Source organism: Capsicum annuum, chromosome 4 (genome assembly GCF_002878395.1).
Source record: "Capsicum annuum cultivar UCD-10X-F1 chromosome 4, UCD10Xv1.1, whole genome shotgun sequence".
Taxonomy (NCBI): domain Eukaryota; kingdom Viridiplantae; phylum Streptophyta; class Magnoliopsida; order Solanales; family Solanaceae; genus Capsicum; species Capsicum annuum.
In genome coordinates this window covers 166,037,843-166,058,985 of record NC_061114.1, presented here as the reverse complement: position 1 = coordinate 166,058,985, position 21,143 = coordinate 166,037,843, and the positions used below count along the sequence as shown (strand labels likewise).

The 21,143-nt window shown below is 37.7% G+C and overlaps 1 protein-coding gene across 13 annotated transcripts; it reads left to right on the top strand.

Moving 5' to 3' along the window:
• Positions 1-3,948: 3,948 nt before the first annotated feature.
• Positions 3,949-20,909, top strand: LOC107867756 (pentatricopeptide repeat-containing protein At1g43980, mitochondrial). Of its 13 annotated transcripts, XM_047410846.1 has the most exons (5): positions 3,949-6,548; positions 13,344-13,652; positions 13,726-15,525; positions 16,695-16,762; positions 20,863-20,909. In XM_047410846.1, the coding sequence occupies exon 1, from the start codon at positions 4,108-4,110 to the stop codon at positions 6,007-6,009; it is 1,902 nt and encodes a 633-aa protein (XP_047266802.1). In that variant the 5' UTR covers positions 3,949-4,107; the 3' UTR covers positions 6,010-6,548; positions 13,344-13,652; positions 13,726-15,525; positions 16,695-16,762; positions 20,863-20,909. The 13 variants fall into 13 exon arrangements, with proteins under 13 accessions (XP_047266802.1, XP_047266805.1, XP_047266804.1 ...); XM_047410849.1 differs by lacking the exon at positions 13,726-15,525 and having other exon boundaries at positions 13,344-13,481; positions 20,863-20,904; XM_047410848.1 differs by lacking the exon at positions 13,726-15,525 and having other exon boundaries at positions 20,863-20,902.
• Positions 20,910-21,143: the final 234 nt, after the last annotated feature.

Below are 21,143 nucleotides of genomic sequence, written 5' to 3'. Positions count from 1 at the left end.
TGGTGCTTAAGGCCACACATGGCCTCAAGCTAACCCTCTAAGCCCGTCATTACTTTCAGAACTCGCTACAACGAAAATCAATCTAGAGTAAGAAAGCATAATCATACCATGAACATACTGGAATATGAAGAGATAATGTCCTGTACAATAAAAATGCTGAAGTTCTGGACATCCTGGTACTCTAGTCTGACAAAGCCTCTACTACATAAGACTGAGGAGCCATTAGGACAGATCCCCCACCTGACTCGTACTGATCTGAAAGGAAATAACCATCTATTAACAAGACAAAATCAGGGACATAGGTCCTCGAACCATGAGGACTCACCAACTGCAGAAATGTAGATGAAGGTACTCGAAGATCACTGTCGGTGCTGAGACTGGGCACCTGAACCTATATCACGAGGAAATATAGAACACAGAAGAGTATGGGAATCAGTACTTGGAAATGTACTGAGTATGTGGGGGTGTATGCAACATTTTTAAATAATATCATAAATATAAAATAAAATCATGCATGATGACAATAATGACTCTCTTCGCTTGAATTTCCTGAAACATAATTTCCATAAATCATCAATAATAACACATGCTTCATAAATCTCATAAATCATTGGACTCGACTCAAACTCTTTGACTCATGACTTAGTGTGACTCGGTAACTCAAGAAACTTAGACTATTATGGACTTGGGAGTTTCTTATAACCGACATAAACCATGTGAGCCGCATGGAGTCCAACGTTTTGCCCTTCTAAGGAGAGAACCCCACATTGGCGGGAGCGTCATACTCTTGCTAGGGAGTACAACCTCAACTTCGTGAAAACAAGCTCATACTCGGCCTCTGGCCCACAATTATCAATATCAATCCTACGGTGGCACGTATTTCTGGGGAAATACCATATTTCTCGCTTGGTGCTAAATACTCTTCCCAGACTCGGCTCAGAACGCGTTAGGAAATCCACCTTAATCAATATCAACTCATGGGTCTATCATAAGGACCAAAACATAAATATATCTCATCTGTAAATCATATACAACTGTAGATTCCTAACTCGACTCAAAATCAAAACAATCTTTCTTAACATCAAGTACGTTTGCTTATCAAATCATTTCAAATATCAAAAGCTTCAAGGAAACATCATAGGACTCATTCTTGACTCTCAAGCTCAATATCAATATATATATATATATATATTCAATAATCAACTTCTCATGGAAAATCTTAAAATCATGACTCTTATCATCTATCTCCTGGAAATCGTCAATTCATAGTTGCAATATACAATTCATAGCATAAATTCTCAATTTAAGAAATAAAACAGCGAAATAGTCATGTATAGCAATCTTGAATAGCTCGGTTCTCATAAATCAATGATAAAGTAATTTGGATATAATCCTGCTTGTAAAATCATGAAATTTCAATAGTAAAAATCAATTCTTTGGGCATAAGAATGAAAGGATATTCTTGTTCAAGCCCCACATACCTTGATTATAATTTTGGAGATGAAGAAACTTGATATAAACTTCTTTCTCGCACCCTTGAGCTAAATTTCTTGATGCCTTTGACTCGGAGAACTCGATTCTTAAACAACTCAGTAAAATATATGGAAGATTTCTTAAATTTCTTAGAGAAGATTTGGATTTGAAAATGAAAGAGAGAAACCCTAGCCTTTTTTTGGATGGAATGGAAGAGGAAAATGAGGATTTTCTCCTCTATTTGTATATATATAGTGGGTAAGGACGGGTGGAAAGACCAAAATACCCTTGAGCAAATTCTACAACTGGATCCCGATTTTTGGTCCTGGCGCGACGCACCACAATCGCGGACCTTTACTAGATTTTGACAATTGGGAAATTGCACAGTGGAACGACGCGGTGAAGTTACTTTTGAAACCTTGGTCGTGACCTGGAAAGGCACTGCGACGCGAAGGAATCGCGTTGGTGCACTGGAATTTGACAACCCTGAAATTGAGCCTTGGCGCGATGTGGTGAAATCGCAAAGGCTCACTGGAAAATGACAATTGCCATTTTGGCTGGCTCCGCGACGCGCTGAAGTGCCAGTTGGCACACTGTCTCACTAAAATGGCTCTAACTCCTCACCCGAGTGTCAGATTTGGGCGAATTTGGTATCGATGGAAAGCTTATTCAATTCTCCACATGATAAAAAGTAGAAATTAGGGAAATACAACATGATTTAAATATCAACCACTTTGGAAGTCCCCTATATTTACTCGGGAGACGAATTTAGGTTTAAGGAACGATCGGGGTATTACATAGCGATAGGAAGGTATTCTCATTGTGTTGCGGTGTTACTTTGGTCAGCGAAGAGTTCCTATTTACATTGTGGAAAGCATGAGTTACTTTTAAATAATAAAATAAAATAAGAAAAATATGAAAAAAAAAAAAATAATGCCAATTCTAAATCATTGTGGAGTGCCACATGGCGGGCTTTGTCCCGTATATATATATATATATATATATGGTCAAACACTTTTTTGTGTACATGGTCAAACACCCACTTAATTTAATTTTATTTTGGTTTCCCATTCGGTGTTCGGTACCCACATTGGAGTCCGACTAATTCGAATTCGCGCCACGTAAGGCCCCATTCGGGGGAAAGCGCTCCCTACCAAGGATTTTTTCCATATCCAGGGCTCAAACCCAAAACCTCTAGTTAAGGGAGGAGCAGTCCTATCGCTGCACCAAATCCTTTGGTGGTCACCCACTTAATATTTATCACAACTTTGGGAGATTTTCATATTTATGAGAAATACAACTTAAGAAAAATTCAATTTACATTTTAAAATAAAACTTTCATATATGTAGTAGTCGTTTGGTTATGGAAATTAAAAAAATTGGAGTTGGAGTTGAAGTTATTATCGTTGGCTATGAATATAAATTGGAGTTGTTTTTAAATTTTTGTAAAAGGAGTGGAGTGAAAAAAATAGTAAAAAAATTTCATATGCAACTTCAAGTTGTATTTGAAATTTTTATGTCCAAACACCAACTTAGGGGCGTTTGGTGTGATGAGGCATAAATGATTATTTTATCCTATATTTGATTAGAGGTGTGTGTTAGTACCAGAATTATCTATTTCATCAATTATACTATAGTGATATAATAAATTATTTATCATGTATAATTAATTGTGAAATTAATTATCTTGGATAACTCTTTCCCTGCCAACCAGACCGTTAGAGTGTGTTTGAAATAAAATAAAAGAAAATTTCTATAAAAGGGAAAAAATTTCGATGGACAAAAGCGCACGTAGCATATGATGATTTTATAGTTGTATGTAGGGCTGAGCATAAAATATCAAATTGAATTACTGAATCGAATAGAAAAAATTGGTAATTGGTAATTGGTATTTGGTATTTGGTAATTTGGTATTTGGTAAGAAATTTTTGAGTAAAAATTTTAATATTTCGATATTCATGATTGGATTTGGTACAAAATATTAATATCGTTTGATATTCCGTATTTACCGTATATTAAATTATTATTATATATATATATATATATATATATATATATGTGTGTGTGTGTGTGTGTGTGTGTGTGTATGTATGTATACACTCGCGCGATATGTGTAACTAACCCAATAAATTATAGTATTAGTCATTCCAAAGAATCTCTTGAACCTCAATAATGTATTCATAAAAAGCATAAAAAAATATTAAATAAGATTTCTATTAAATATACTTTTTCTGAAGTGTAAACATAGCTTGCATATATACATATGTCTAACAAACCTATAGACAATAATATTAATCATTTCAAAGAATCTTTTGGACGTTGATAATTTTATTAAATATATTTTCTGAAGTTTAAACATAGTTTGCAAAACTCCAACTTTAATATGGCATTATCAAATATCATATCAATCAAAATTTAATTGATCAATTATCGAACCATATTTTAAAATATGATATGTAATCTGAAATACCCATTACTAAATTATTGAATTCCAACTTCAAAAATACGGAAGCAATACCGGCACCCACCTGGGCCGTTACACTACCAAGTAACGGCTTACTAAATATTCAAATCTACAGTGAACGGGATTTCTGGGCATTGTCATTTTTGCATTAGCTTTTTCTACTTGTTTGTATGTACCAATTTGTACAAAGAGTTTACAGATACCACACACATTCACTTTCGTTTTATTCTCGCCTCATAACCCAGTCCCTCTCATTCACTTCTCTGCAAATACTTCATGGGAAATTGATAAAACTTGGTTTCAACAAGAATACTTTTCTGGGTAATTGTTGTCTTGATATGTACAGCAAAGTTGGAGAAAAAGTTGATGCTTTAAAAGTGTTTGATGAAACACCCATCAAGAATGTTGTGTCATGGAACATGTGTTTGAAAGTCTTCGTGAAATTTGGTGATGTGGAAAATGCACGTCAATTGTTTGATGAAATGCCTGAGAGAGATGTTGTGAGTTGGAATTCGATGATTTCGGGGTATGCTTCAGATGGGTTGTTTGAGAATGCTTTGGGTGTTTTCTTGGAAATGCAAAAGTATGGTATTAGGCCTAGTGGATATACTTTCTCGATATTGATTTCGTATGTAGAGTTTGCTTTCCATGGCAAGGAAATACATGGAAACATGCTGAGGAATGGTGTGGATTTGGGTAATGTGGTGGTTGGGAATACGCTGATTGATTTTTATGGAAAGCTTGGGTTATTGGACTATGCTACTGGTGTATTTTTAGCGATGGAGACGGTGGATGTTATTTCATGGAACTCGTTGATTTCGAGCTGTTGTAAATCAGGGTATGAAGATACAGCTCTGTCTAATTTCTCTTTGATGAGAGCTTGTGAATATTCACCGGATGAGTTCACTATGTCATCAGTGCTTATTGGCTGTTCTAACTTGTGCAGTTTGGAGAAGGGCAAGCAAATCTTATGTCTTTGCATAAAGATGGGGGTTTTGTGCAACACGATTGTTTCAAGTGCAGCAATTGACTTGTTTTCTAACTGCCACAGAATTGAGGATTCAGCTCGCTTATTCAGGGATTCAGATATTTGGGATACAGCTCTGTGCAATTCGATGATTTCGAGCTATGCACAGAACAGTTTAGAAGAAGGCGCCTTACGTTTATTCGTCCTAACTTTGAGGGAGAATGTTAGACCTACTGAGTTTACACTCAGCTGCATTCTTAGCTGTTCCACAACCTTCCCTGTGGACCTGGGGATTCAAGCCCATTCTTTGGTAATCAAGTTGGGGTTTGTATCAGATCCTGTTGTTTCCACTTCACTTGTAGACATGTACTGTAAGTACGGATTAATTGATTCTGCCTCTAATATTTTCAACGGGCTACTAACAAGAGATTTGATATCTTGGAATGCCATGATCTTTGGGCTGGCTATCAATGGTGAACCTACCAAAGCACTCAGTCTTTATTATGAACTACTTGAAGTCGGTGGTCAACCTGATCAAATAACATTGACCACTGTTCTGTTAGCTTGCAGCTATGGTGGTTTTGTCGATGAAGGTATAGCTATATTTTCTTCAATGGAAGAGCAATTTGGAGTTAGACCTGGCATTGAGCACTACACTTGTGTTGTGGGCATGATGACCAGAGCTGGTAAACTTGAAGAAGCTGGAGATATATTACAAAATATGCCTCATGAGCCCAACAGCGAAATATGGGAATCGATACTTCTTGCTTGTGATATTTATGGATACTTAAAAGAAACTGAAAAGGTTGCAGGGAAGATAATGGAGTTAGCACCAGAATCATCTTTGCCTTATTTGGTGCTAGCGCAAGTATACGAGTCCAGGGGAAGATGGGAGAGCCTTGTTCGGGTCAGGAAGGAGATGAAAGAGAGGATAAAAAAGGAAGTAGATAGTTACAGTTGGATTAGTGTATGCAATTGTGTAATCATGTTCCAAGCAAACCGAACTCTTAGTTGTGGCAGTAAGGACATAGGCATTTATTCAACGTTGAGGCTACTGATGGAGGATTCACGGGATGAAGGTTTATGCCTAGCAGTTGAGGAATAGCTGCTAAATGGATGAGTATGGTGCACATATTGAAAAGCTTAATTTAGAATTGATTCTTAAACAATGGGTAAGCTTCAACTTTGTTTCTGCTATTGACATGGATTTGCTTCAAGTGGCATTCAAGGTCTGAACCTGATTCATTTCATCAAAAGGGATAAAAGCTTTTCCAAAGTTCAAAATTTCCACATGCATATGATGGAGAACCAGTATGGGTAAAGGAATACTCGCCTTATTTCGGGATACAGCATTGAAGCAATTCGATAGAGCTCAGAATGTTGCATCTGACCAAAACCTATATTTTGAAACTTAAGCAGCCTAGCTGTTTTGTTTTGGCCCACTAGAGAGCATTAACTTCATCAATATGAGAATTCTTTCAGCTAGAGTTGTAGTTTTATACACCTTAATCAAGCCGCAAACATCTCTAGAGATCAATTATGGTCCAGTAGCGGATATTACTCATATAAACTCTCCATGTATTGGATGTCTCATCATAGAGTTTGTAGGCCGAGAGATGCTGAGTTTGAATGAAAGATTAAAAGGTAATGTAGAATCTTATCTCTCTCTAACCTGTGAAGCTCACATGTTTAGAAATAATTTGAGTGTCTACTTTGTCTGTTTGTTTTCCGCCTTTCTCATTCTTTGCTTTTATGATAATCATTTCTTTGATAGATCAGAACTTTTCATTAAAATCACATGCAGATGATTAAAAAATATGTACAATGAGAATGAGTGGCTCAATCACACTTAGCCAACAAGTTATCCCAATCATCTGTGCAAGTAGGATCTTCGCTTTACATCAAAACACTAAATGAAACAAAAATTAAGTTACTTTTATTTCTTTCATTATTATGGAAAAATTCTTTTTCCTTCTGCTACATAGTTCTCCATATAGTCTTTCATTCTTCTTCAACTCTGCTTGGCTTCCAACTCATAATTGCCTCCTCAACTATCCTTGCTGAAGCCTTTCCAACATTGAACGATGAACGTGTGGGGTTCCATAGCTGTTTTGTGAATTTGCAATGCAACAAAATGTAGCTCTTCCCCACTTTCTTTTCACAAGCGACACCAACTCCCTACAATTGTCCTTCTATTCAGAATATGATCACGTCATCAATATTTCTCCTTTACGACAGTTTTGGTAAAAAGTACTTTCCAAGTTGCTTTAGTACCCCAAACATTCTTCCATGCAACATTGTTACCACCCCCCCACCCACCCCCAATTAAATTCCACCAACAAGATTTTGTATATCTCACCTTCCACACCATCTAATCCTCCCTTAATCTTTTTCTTCCCAATCCCGATCGGAATATCTCTTAGGAGAACATTATCAATGTGACTCCCTGATTATCCTTTCTCAAGTGTCCTCCACCATAGCACCCATATCATTTCCCAATTAGTAAGCCATACAAAAGTCTCCTTTATAATAGTGTTTTGTGGCAGTGTTTTTTGCCACACTTCTTTCACTGAATCGCACAACAGTCTTACAGCAGTACCAACTGTGTACGCAGTATGTAAGACATTCCTTTCATAATCCCCCTCGATACGCTCACCCCATGACATAGTTATTTGTTTCACCTGAGAACCGAGAAACATGAATCATCTGTGGTTCATGTCTAATTCTTATATGTTTTTCAAGATTTATAGCCACATAAATGTTAGTGGTTTGTTTTAGACCACAAGCTCCACAAGTCTTCCTTTATGTCTTAAACTCTGTATGGAGTCAAACACCGCCACATAATCGGGACACAGGGAGTATTTGATAACAAGATTTTCCCACCCTTAGATAACAACCTTCTTTTCCATTGTGATTAAGTGTTTTCTGAAATTTATCAGCTACCAATTGCCATAGTCCCTTGTCGTTAAATTTTCCCCAGTGGCAAACACAAATGTTTTAGTGATAGCGCTGCCACCTTACATCCACATATACTGTCCAATTTATAAATATTCAGCACCTCACACTAGTACCCACTTGAACTTCCATAAATAGATGTGAAGTCCTATAACTGCTTCAAACCAAATAAATATCCTGAAGAAATAAAAAATTAATGTATATCATCAACAAACGAATAAAACATGTGATATAGTCATTCTTTGTTACAGTCCCCTGTGATGGATCTAGTTATGGGACGCTGCAAGACAAAATCAGAATTAATGTAGAGAGAATTAGGAGTTTGGGAAGATATTTCTTTTTTCGACCTATGGTGCTGGTTCGTTAAGAGAGAACGTGCAATTCTTGATTAGAAGTACTCAAAAACTGGAATTATTTTCTGCTTATCTTTTCATTGAATTCAAATAACTTTAAATACAACACTGGTGGATTAACCACCCATCGAAAACAAGGAAATAACTTCCTGCTACAACTGAACTAAGAAAGTGGAGGAGTAACCTCCTTACTGCAAACAACCTCTACAAAGAAATAGGAAAAATAACTAATGAATTAGCTGAAGTAATCTACTTTCTAAATTCCTTAACTTTTCCTGTGTAAACCATTGGTAGATTAAATGGATGCTGACACTCTTCCTCCTATTAACCTGTTTATAAATTATTAATCATCTTACTATCATTAGTGACCAAAAGATGCGGACCTTCATTATTCTTCTTATTTCCTTCACTCTACCAATCCCTCAATATAGCCTCTGTCACTGTTCTGTCAATGAGCCTGCTAAGGGCCTTCATCTCGAACAAGGACGATTGTTGGGATAACATGTCTCCTTATGTTATATCCTCCTTTAGCTACTCAAATATGCAAGCGCTACCATTCAAAATAACATAAATTTTCCATTGAATATGTAAATGAAGATGGCATCGATTTAGTTGAACTTCAGCTGATTAATGCTGAATAAAACTGAGGACAGAGCATAAATCAAGAACTAGAACTGTATAAAATCTTGGCCTTTGGTTGATATCACTGCAGAGCAGATAGTCCAAGAAAGAAACTTAAAGGTAACAGAATGCATCAATTGAAAGGGAACTAAATCTGAGAATATTCCATTTTCTTTTTCATTTACTGAAGAAATTGTTCAATACATCCAAATAGTTGGAAAACGTATGGTTTCTCCTTGGCTGTTTTTTCTTTAGCTCTTTGTTACCATTGCTGGACTTTTGTGTTAATGAGTTATTTATTAGTTCTTTTTGTTCTTGTAAACTTGAGGTTCTAGGAACTTACCTGTTGTTGCGTGAAATAATGTGGCGTTTATACCTTTGTCGCGATGTTCTTCTGTTGGTGGCTGGTCGTACCCCTGTTGTTCGTGTTCACCATTGGTTTTTTCTTTTGGCAAAAGACACTGTCTGCCACTGTGGCTCCTTTGTTTCTGTCTGTGGAGTCTGTGTGTTCTACCCATCCAGTTTTATATTTCATTACGATCTTGGTATATTATTCTATATCTTGAGTCGGGGGTCTATCGGAAACAGCCTCTCTACTTCCTCGGAGGTAGCAGTATGGACTGCGTACATTTTACCCTCCCCAGACCTCACTTTGTGGGAATACACTGGGACTGTTGTTGAGTCTGTGTGTTCTCCGGAGTTTGGTTTGGATCTATACTTCCTTCTTGGATTAGTTGATGGTGCTTGTGATCTGTTGTTTGTATATGATCTGCTCTTTGTGGTCTCCAATGAGAATTTGATTTTTGACTAATATTCCAAGTGGTACTTCAACACAGATACGCGTGATATACATACATCATTTTTGACTTGTTTTCCTGGTTTGCCTTCTACCTTTGCCAATATATTGTGATTGTAGTATTCGGTAGAGAGTTCCGATTGTCGTATCCAAATAGCCAAGTAGGTTTTCTGTTATTGCCTAGCTCGGAGAAGATTGTTGTAGCAGGAGATTTCAATGGGCATATCGGGGCGTTACCGGGAGGCTTTGGTGATGTGCATGGTGGTTTTGGTTTTGGAGAAAGAAATGAAGAGGGGGCTACTCTATTGGATTTTGCGAGGTCCTTTGAGCTGGAGGTGGTGAACTTGGGCTTCCCGAAGAAGGACGATCACCTGATCACCTTCTGAAGCGCGATAGGCAAGACCCAGATTGACTTTTTGTTGCTTAGGAAAGGGGATAGGGTGTTGTGTAAGGACTGTAAGGTCATCCCAAGTGAGAATCTTTCGACCCAGCATAGGCTCTTGGTTATGGATTTGGGTATAAGGAAGGATAGGAAGAGAAGGGGTGAGGAGTGTATACCTACACTTAAGTGGGGCAGCTTGACGCCAGTGAATGCGTGGGAGATAGGGGAGAAGTTGGCGGGAATGGGGGTGTGGGAGTGTAGGGGGGATATGGATAGTATGTGGGATAGGGTGGCTAGGTGCATCAGGGAGAATGCTAGTGAGGTGTTGGGTGTTTCTAGGGGCCGGGCCGGGCATTATCGGGGGGATTAGTGGTGGAATGAAGAGGTTAAGAAGAAAGTGGAGACCAAGAAAGGGGCGTATGCTAAGTTGGTTGAGAGTAAGGACGAAGAAGAGAAGCGGGTAAACAGGAAAGAGTACAAGTTAGCTAGGAAGGAGGCTAAGTTAGCACTTACGGCGGCTAAGTCGGCAGCTTTTGAGAGCTTGTATGTGGGGTTACAGGAGAAAGGAGGGGAAAAAAAGTTGTTTAACTCGCTAAGGCTAGGAAGAGGAAGGGTCGTGACCTCGACCAGGTGAAGTGCATTAAAGGGGAGGACGGTACAGTGTTGGTGGAGGACGGCCACATTAAGAATAGATGGCAGTCGTATTTTCATAGGCTCTTGAATGACGAAGGGAATAGAGCTATTGTGTTAGGGGAGCTGGAGCACTCAGAGGAGTGTCGGGATTTTAGTTATTGTAGACGTTTTAAGGTAGAAGAGGTTAGAGAGGTTGTTCGCAGGATGCGAAGGGGCAGAGCGACGGGGCTTGATAAGATACCGGTGGATTTTTGGAAGTTTTCTGGCGAGGCTGGTTTAAAGTGGTTGACTGGATTGTTTAAAAAAATTTTCAAGACGGCGAAAATGCCCGAGGCTTGGAGGTGGAGTACTATGATCCCTCTTTATAAGAATAAGGGTGAAATTCAGAGTTGCAATAACTATAGGGGCATTAAGTTATTGAGTCACTCTATGAAGATTTGGGAGAGAGTGGTCGAGGTGAGGCTGAGACGGATAGTGTCTATTTCGGAGAACCAGTTTGGATTTATGCCTGGCCGCTCGACGATGGAGGCAATTCACCTGGTACGAAGGCTGGTGGAACAGTATAGGGAAAGGAAGAAGAACCTGCACATGGTGTTTATCGACTTGGAGAAGGCATACGACAAAGTCCCCGGGAAGGTGCTTTGGAGATGCTTGGAGGTGAGTGGAGTCCCGGTGGCATATATCAGAGCAATTAAGGACATGTATGATGGAGCTAAAACTCAGGTGAGGACGGCGGGAGGAGACTCAAAGCATTTCACTGTCTTGACAGGATTGCATCAGGGATCTACTCTTAGTCCCTTTTTGTTTGCTTTGGTGATGGATATGTTGGCACGGCGTATTCAAGGAGAGGTGCCTTGGTGTATACTTTTGCAGATGATGTAGTTTGATTGATGAGATGCGGGGGGGTGTGAATGATAAATTAGAGGTATGGAGACAAACTCTTGAGTCTAAAGGGTTCAGGTTGAGTAGGAGCAAGACAGAGTATTTGGAATGCAAGTTTAATGACGTGAGGCTAGAGAATGAGGTGGTAGTGAAGTTGGAATCACAGGTGGTATGTAAGAGGGATAGTTTCAAGTATCTCGGGGCCATAATTCAGGGTAACGGTGAGATTGAGGAGGATGTCTTGCACCGTATTGGGGCGGGATGGATGAAGTGGAAGCTCGCTTCGGGGGTGTTGTGTGATAAGAAGGTGCCGCCCAAGCTTAAAGGCAAATTCTACAGGGTGGCAGTCCGTCCGGCCATGTTGTATGGAGCGGAGTGTTGGCCAGTTAAGAACTCCCACATTTAAAAAATGAAGGTGGCGGAAATGCGGATGTTCCGTTGGATGTGTGGGCTGACTAGGGGGTTAGAGTTCTAAATGAGACTATTAGGGAGAAGGTTGGTGTGACTCCAATGGAGAATAAGATGCGGGAAGTCCGATTGAGATGGTTCGGACATGTGATGAGGAGGGGCATGGATGCCCCGGTTCGTAGGTGTGAGAGGCTAGCTTTGGATGGTTTTAGGCGGGGTAGAGGTAGGCCGAAGAAGTACTGGAGAGAGGTGATTAGGCGGGACATGGAGCAGTTATAGCTCACTGAGGACATGACCCTAGATAGGAAGATCTGGAGGACGCGAATTAGGGCAGAAGGCTAGGGTCAGTTTGGGTCGCTAGTGTAGGGAATTACTTGGTGGGGGTATTATTCTTGTTATGATACCTTGTTTCATGCTTTATTACGAATCTGTTTACTTTTCTCTATTTTCTATTACTTGTGGGTGTCGTATTTATGTTATGCCATCTTGTTCCATGCTTTACTATGTATTTGTGTAGTATTCCGTATCTCGAGCCGGGGGTCTATCGGAAACAGCCTTTCTACTTCTTTAGAGGTAGAGGAATGGACTGCATACATCTTACCCTCCCCACCCCAGACCTCACTATGTGGGAATATACTGGGTTTGTTGTTGTTGTTCTTGTTGTTCGTAAAATCTAATAGCATGATTCTTATAGTTATTCTACTGCCGGAAAAGTGAGAATTTTCATATGCAGGTCAATAGTTGCAACTACAAATATGAGATATCTTAGGAAGTAGGAGAAACATTCAAAATTTGCTCCCAGATATGCAACTGGCTACAAACTGAAATGTGGCAGAGGTGATTGGTGAATTCACTTGACTGGTTTAAATAGGCCCAGCTGGAGATATTTGTGGTTTCAGATAATTGAAGAACCAGTGGAACTAATAAAAACTCGATGACTAAAAAGAATCTCAATCTTCCGTGTTACTCAAGAACTTTTTTGTGCTTTTTGCTTTTGATAACACTGGTGATACTGCAGAGATTTGTTTTCCACTTTAAACAGTATTTTTGTTCTGTTGATGCTCTGTTTTGGAGGTAAAGAATAGATGGAGAACGTATGCTCTGAATAATCAGAGAGAGAGAGAGAGAGCATACACTGACTTAATCGGGGTAAAGATGGGTTGACTTTGGGGCTGGAGATAGTAATCTGATATGTGAATTGAGGGATTCCACTGTGTTGATGATTGTGTACTACTGGTTTTAAAATAATTCAGATTGTAAACGCAATGTTGTTTGATTTTCTCATGTTAGAAGTTCTAAATTTTATCTATATATGTGAATCTTCAAATTAATGTCTAAGTCCATTGCGCACATATAGGACATGTGACAGTACCCTTTAGAGAGAATACTAATATGATTACTTGTACCAGGTGATCTGAGAATACTAATATGATTTCTAGCACCAAGTGAACTAGGAAATGAATGAAGGCTTAGAAATATGTGCTCCTTCAAAGATGCTGAAAATGAGGAGGGATATTTTCATCAGAATGCTCATTGTGCTAGCCAAAGTATGCCAAGACCTTCTAACAGTACCAAATCAGATTCTACCATGTCTGCTCATCAGGGATTGCGACCAATGAACAAAAAACTTTTGGTTCAGCAGAATGAGCATATGCAAGCAGATATTCCTATTTCTCCTATTGATCAAGTTATGCAGTCCACCCAAACAGTTGGAACAGGTATGATTTCTAACATCTACTGTATTATTTTTCAGAATTGAATAGGTTTTACTAACATGATATCTTACTCTAGGTGCTCTAGGGAAGGGACGAGGGAGGCTTAGAGATACGTGCTCCTTTGAAGACGCTGAAAATGAGGAGGGATCTATCACTAGAATGCTCATTATGCTAGTCAAAGTATTCCAAGACCTTCTAACAGTACAAGATTAGATTCTACCATGTCTGCTGCTCAGGAATTGCAACAATGAACAAAAAACTTTTGGTTCAGGAGAAAAAGCATATGCAAGCAGATATTCCAATTTCTCCTTCTACTGATCAAGTAATACAATCCACCCAAATAGTTGTAACAAGTATGATTTTTAAAATCTATTATTTTTCAGAATTGAATCTAATCTAATGGTAAAGTTTTTACTGACATGATGTATTACAGTAGGTGCTCGAGGGAAGGGACGAGGGCAGCTTAGATCTATGTGCTCTTTTGAAGAGGCTGAATATGTGTAGGGCTCCTTCTATCAGAATGTTCATTATGCCAGCCAAAGTATGCCAAGACCATCTAAGAGTACAGGATTAGGCTCTACCATATATATCTGCTGCTTGGGGATTGCAAACAATGAAGAAAAAACCTTTGGTTCATGCAAAAAAGCATGTGCAAGCTGATAGTATTTCTCCATCTACTGAGCAACTTATGTAGTTTACTCAAGCAGTTGGAACAAGTAGGGTTTCTCAAATTTATTTGATCAAAAATTTATCATTTCTACAATCTTTTTGATATTTCTAAGTTGTGCAAATATAGGTTCAAAGATTTTTGGAAAGGTTAAAGCAGGTCGAGGAAGTAACTAGTGCAATGAAATTGCATCACTTGAAGTTGGACAGAATCTAAAAGTAATATTTTACCATAATCAAACAGTTGGAAAGAGTAGCATTCTATTTTCGAGGCACCTTGGAAAAATAGTTCTGTGACTGTAGTAGTTCACCACGATGATACTCCCAACGGACACATATTACATTTACAAACTATTTTTCAAGGTACCTCAAAAATAGATTGCTACTCTTTCCAATTGTTCGATTATTGTAAAATGTTACTTTTAGCTTTTGTCCAACTTCAAGTGATGTAGCTTCTTTGCACTTGTTACTACCTCGACCTTTTTTAAGGTTTCCATGAATCATTGAACCTATATTTGCATATTTTTGAAATGTCAAAAAAAAAAAGATTGTACAAATGATAAACTTCTGATCAAAATCAAATAAATCTGCGAAACTATACTTGTTCCAACTGTTTGAGTGGATTGCATAACTTGATCAGTAGATGGACTATCAGCATATGCTCTTTATCATGAACCTAAGGTTTTTTCTTCATTGTTCGCAATCGGAGCAACAAATTTGGTAGAATCCAATCTTGTACTGTTAGAAGGTCTTGGCTAGCAGAATCCCTCTACATTTTCAGTGTCTTCAATGGAGAACATAGATCTAAGCCACCCTCGTCCCTTCCCTGGAGCACCTAGTGTAACATATCATATTAGTAAAAACTTTACCATTAATTAAATTCAATTCTGAAAAATAGTTGACTTTAAGAATCATATTTGTTCCAACTATTTGGGTGGACTGTATAACTTGATCAGTAGAAGTAGAAATTGGAATATCCACTTGCATATGCTCGTTCTCCTTAAGCAAAAGTTTTTTGTTTTTTTTGTTCATTGTTTGCAATCCCTGACCAGCAAAAATGGTAGAATCTAATCTTGTACTGTTAGAATGTCTTGACTAGCATAATGAGCATTCTAATGAAAGATTCCTCCTCATTTTCAGCTCTTTGAAGGAGCACATATCTCTATGCCACCCTCGTCCCTTCCCTAGGGCATCTACTGTAAGATATCATGTTAGTAAAACCTTCATTGTTAGATTAAATTCCATTCTGAAAATATTAGATTTTAGAATCATGCTTGTTCCAATTGTTTGGGTGGACTGCATAACTTGATCAGGAGAAATTGGAATATCTGCTTGCATATGCTCTTTCTGGTAGTTCTTGCTGTGTTTTGTAGGCATACCTTCAACTTTGTGATACTGAGAAAAGGAGAATGCTGTCCTTTCAGTGTAGTTATTGACTGGTTGTTCTGGCTGGTGTATAGATAAATTTGCAATACAACATAGTACACTAGCAAAGTGCTTAAAATTTTTCAGCACAGCATACTACACTAGCAAGTGCCTTGCACCGCTTTTCTTGCTTTGGCTATCTTCTTTCTGTATGTGAAATTTGCTCTGTGATTGATTAACATGATTAGGCATGATAAAATCGATATTGCTACAAAAATATTTTTAACCTAATGTTGCCTTATATCAAGGTGTGGTTTTCATCAGTAATTTCTTTTTAAGGTAAATAAATATTTTTATTACCAAGCACATTAAGTACAAAGTTCAAACAAGACAAACTGTATGTTGGACGTCAAACCCCAACATCAGCTGCAAGCCTGCAACTTACTGCTCTACTTGAGTAAGCTAATTCCTATGCATACAGCAATTGCTACGTGAATTAGCTACTTCATCCATTAACAGCTATGGGTAGAAATTGAGTTCCTCCATCTTCCTGCTAAGTCAAGGTTTCCACTGCCATTTGCAGGTGACCTATTGTATGATTCTTCTCATCAGAGTTTCTGCACTTTGCTGTGAGGTCTGAAATACTCTGACCATTTCTCTCCAGCAAGAGGTGCTATACACAACAAGCAAATGTCATTCTATACTCCTCAACTTCAGCATTCCCCCCTTTAGCATGGAGTTGCAGCGCAATTCAGTTCATAAACCTCATTAGCACACAATGGGCACCTCTGACCCTCCACCACACCCCATTGAGCAAGCCTATCCTTAGCATATCATCAGTAATTATTATTCTGCAAATAATTGAAGTTGAACACGATGAGCCTATTTATGGCATCTTTTCTTATTTGATTTATTCTTCTCTTCTTACTATTTAAAAGCCTATAAAAGTCTTCATGCTTGATAGGGGGTAATTACTATACAAGAAAGTCGAATTTGATACTTCATTTTTTTCAGGTACAGAGAATTTCCAGTCCTCCATCTAACCGCCAAAAGGATCTGGATGAATCCTGCTTCCTATTAAGGTAGCTTCTTCTCAAGTATGTTATCCTCCTATCTCCAATGAAAGTGTTTATGAGTTCTGACCTGAAAGATTACTTCGGAGGACATGAAGAAAAGGCATAAAGGAGATGAAATATAGTTGTACTACTTGTTTAAATATTATTTAAGGGAAAAGACATCTAAATCACCTTAAACTATATTCAAAAAGTCGAAAACATACCTAAACTATTGTGGTGAAGTACTACACACCTATATTACTTAAAAATGAATTTATTTACCCTTTTTAGACCAAAAAAAATGATGTGACAAAGAAAAAATTAATGTTTTCATAAATGTGAGTGAAAAGAAAAAAAATTAATTTAAAACTAACTAAATTAATCACATGTCATTTTTTAATTGAATGTTTATATGTTTATTTGTGGGCCTCTTTCTGTTTAGTTTTTATTTATTTTTTACTTCTTCTTTGTCAAAGCCTCATCTCCTCTTTCTAGCAGATTACTCTGCATCATTTGTGGTTCTCTTTCACTTTTTTCAGTTAAAAATTAGGATAGATTATATTAGTTAGTTCAACATTTTTACTTAAAAGAATATTTCAACTTTAAAATTATTGAATCTAATAATAGAAATAGCTAATTCCGGCGAGAACCATTATTTTTGGCAAGCTTTCATTTTGTTCAGTGAGTTTATATTTTTCAGCGGACCTCATTTTTTACAATCAAATTTCAATCATATTCATATCTTTCATCCAAAGCTTTATGTTGATATTGTTATGAAATTAACAAATTGATGTGATCAAAAATTTTAAATTCACTTTCATAAAGCTTTCAATTCCTCTCATTTTTCTCCGATAGTATCACTAGTCACCCACAAAGTCGATCGAGCAACAATATCAAAATCTGGTGGTGATAATTGGTGGTGGGTGGTGAGAAGAAGAAGAATTGAAGGTGATAAGGGGGCGGTGAAGAGCAAATAAAAGACAATAATGGTGGTCGGATATGAATTTTTTTGTGAGATGAGAGATGGAGTGGGTGATATTTAGTGATGAAGAAGATATAATTATTAGAGAATTTTAACGGTTAATTAGGTTTTAATTGGTGTAAAATATAATTAACAACAAAAAAATAAATGAATAAAGAAAAAAGAATATAAAAATTATAATTTTTGACGTGACACAGCATGACACTAACATGACGATGAGTGTAAAACACCATTGTGAGACTGGTGTTATACGTCTCGGGGTGGTACTAAATTCAACTTTAAGTAGATGGTTAATTAGGGTTTAATTAGTGTAAAATATAATTAACAAAAGAAAAGTTAATGAATAAAGAAAAAACTATAAAAATTATAATTTTTTGATGTGGCAATGATATGGCGGCGAGTGTAAAACATCACTTATTGTGAGAGTGGTGTTATACGTCTCGGAGTAGTACTAAATTTACTTTTAAATAGTAGTACAAGTGTGTATTAAATCATTTCAATAGTTTATGTGTGTCTTCAATTTTTCGAATATAGTATAAGGTGGTTTTAATGTCTTTTTTCTACTATTTAATTTAACTTACTTTTGGATAGAAATTATGCCTCTTTTGTTTATAGTCGTGATATTTGGACCAAACTCTTACACACCTTAATTTATGGGATAATTGCCACTTAACCACCTCCCATTAAAAATAATAGATATGAGTCAACTGTAATACCCCGTACTTTTCTTAGCTTGAAAAGCTTTGCAAGAATGTTAGAAGCTTTATTTTAAAGATGAATCCACTCTTGTACACGTGGTATTTTCAAGATTTTCACTTTTTATCGTGTGGTGAATCGAATAAGCTTTCCATCGATACCAAATTCGCCCAAATTCGACACCCGAGCGAAGAGTTAGAGCCTTTTTAGTGAGACAGAGTATCACCTGAGCCATCAGCATCGCGGAATTTTTAGTGTTGCTCCGCGATAGTGGCGCATCGCGCCAAACTTCCAGGTCGCAAATAAGGTGGCAACGTGATAGCTCCGCATCGCGCCACCGTGCAATTTTCCATTTGTCACTTTCCAGTGACTTGGCGCGATAGTGGCGCGTCGCACCAAGGATGTAAATCGAAAAATTTTCTCAAAAATTAAAGACGCGTCTAGGGTTAAAAGGGTTAATTTTCCACCCCCTATATATACCTAATAACACGTGATTTAGTCATTCTTCACCCAAAATATACTAGTTTCTCTTAAGTTTTTCTCAAGAACAAGCTAGGGTTTCTATTGGAGATTCAAATTCAAGAAGGTTTCACCGTCAATCCTCAAGAAATCACATCCTAGGTATGCATAGTGTTCATTCATGGACTTCTTTCGTCCATGAAGCCTAAGAATCTCTTTTCTAAAGTAAAGATTTTAGATTTTCTTTATGAACTTCATGTTGGGTTTATTTTGTTTATGTTGAGAATGATCAATTGAATTCAAATCCATGTTAGGTGATTAATGTTATGTGGAATTGATTTGTATAGATGTATATTCATATGAACCTATGATTAAACTCTAGGATGATGAAATTAGATGTTGAATCATGATGTGTAATTGTTGTATAATGGTGTCTACATATATTATGCCTATCATGTGTTTGATAAAATGCCGATATGAAGGAAAAGTGCTCAACTAGCATGATATTATGAAATCCCCATGTTTGTACAAGTTTATGCATATCACATGTTTAATGAAGTGCTTCAATATATGAATTATGAATTGTGTTGTTGGTCATGTGTTCACGTAAGTCATGCTATGTCAGTTTCTTTCCATCGAGTCCTGGAGTACTTGTACCCGACAATTTAGCTGTGTGCCTAGAGTCATGTCATGTTTTCATGATACTCTTAGTCAAGCCATGATCCATAGAACTCAGTCAGTCATGTGACTCAGAAAAACCCAGAAATCTCAGGAATCTCAGTAATCTCAGTGATCTTAGTACTCAGTAATCTCAATATCCTCAGTATTCCCAGTCAATCTCAGTAACTTCAGTATTATCATTCAGTCCTCAGAACTCAGTACATTTCGTCAGTCAACGGAACTCAGTAAATTCAGTTTAGTTTAGCTCCGCTAAACAATACCACTAGTATCAGTTCAGCTCAGTTAATCAATTCAGTGTCTTTCAGATGGGAGTAGGATTCAGCACCGAGCGAGCTTAGGGATGGGGACTCACCCGCTAAATAGGACTGAGATTCTTAGAAGCAATCCCTAAGTTCCAAAACTACGTAGCCAGCGTAGGTACAAGATGTCACCCGTTAGATAGGACTGACATACTCAGGGATCACTGGTTAGCACATTTAAATGTATAAAACTGATCCCAGGGGTCCTCCGCTAGATTAGGACTGACTCCACAGCAGTTGTCTTTACCAGTGGCGCGGTATTGACACCTTTCCAACTGAGGTTACAGGTTGGACCCCAGTTAGCTTAGTATGGGGAATGTCGGTTAAATGAATACATCCTACAGTTTCAGTTACAGAATCAGGACTGTCAGATACAGTCAATTCAGCTCAATAGTATAGATTTAAGACTGTCAGATACAGTCAATCCTTATTATTATAAATAGACCTCGGGATTACCCACCAGCCAGGACTGATCTCAACTATGGTCAATTAGTATCAGTTTCATCAAATGTAGAGATCACCCGCTAGATAGGACTGATCTCAGATTCAGTTACTCAAATACAATACGGAACTCAGCTAGTTCCATCAGGTTCAGAACTGTCCGATACAATCACTCATGTTATCAGTTATATCAGTTATCAGAACTTATGTTATTAGCATTTAGCTTCAGGACTGTCAGATACAGCCAACCAAACCAGTTCTTCATAATCAGAACTGTCAGACATAGTTATCCTTGTATCAGTAACATAGTATCAATCCCTCAGTATTTAGTAATATAGTATCAGTTTCTCACTCATCAGTGACTCAGATGTCAATGTCGGTAGACTCAGTAGTCAGAACTCAGTATTTAGTCCTAGCACAATCTCAGTTACAGTTATGTTCATGTTAGTCAGTCAGTTAGTATTGTTCATGCATATGAACCTATTGCATTCACCCTACCTCACTTGCATACCCAGTACATTCAAAGTACTGACGCATTTGCGTTATGGTGTCTTATACCATATATTTAGAAACACGAGCTCCAGAGAACCAGTAGCATCCCAGTTCAGCGATCAGAGTTAGCAGTGAGTCATCATCCTTCGAGGACATGATTTCATTACTAATTCAGTTTTCAGTTTATTTCAGTAGTCGAAGTTAGTTGGGGACATGTCCCATCAACTCCTTATTCAGACAGTTTAGAGGCTTTCAGACTATAGCATGTTAGACAGTTATTTTGGATTTATTTTGATATTGTTATACCATTTTCAGACATTGTTTATTAAATGTTCATTCAGTTTTGAACCTTATGGCC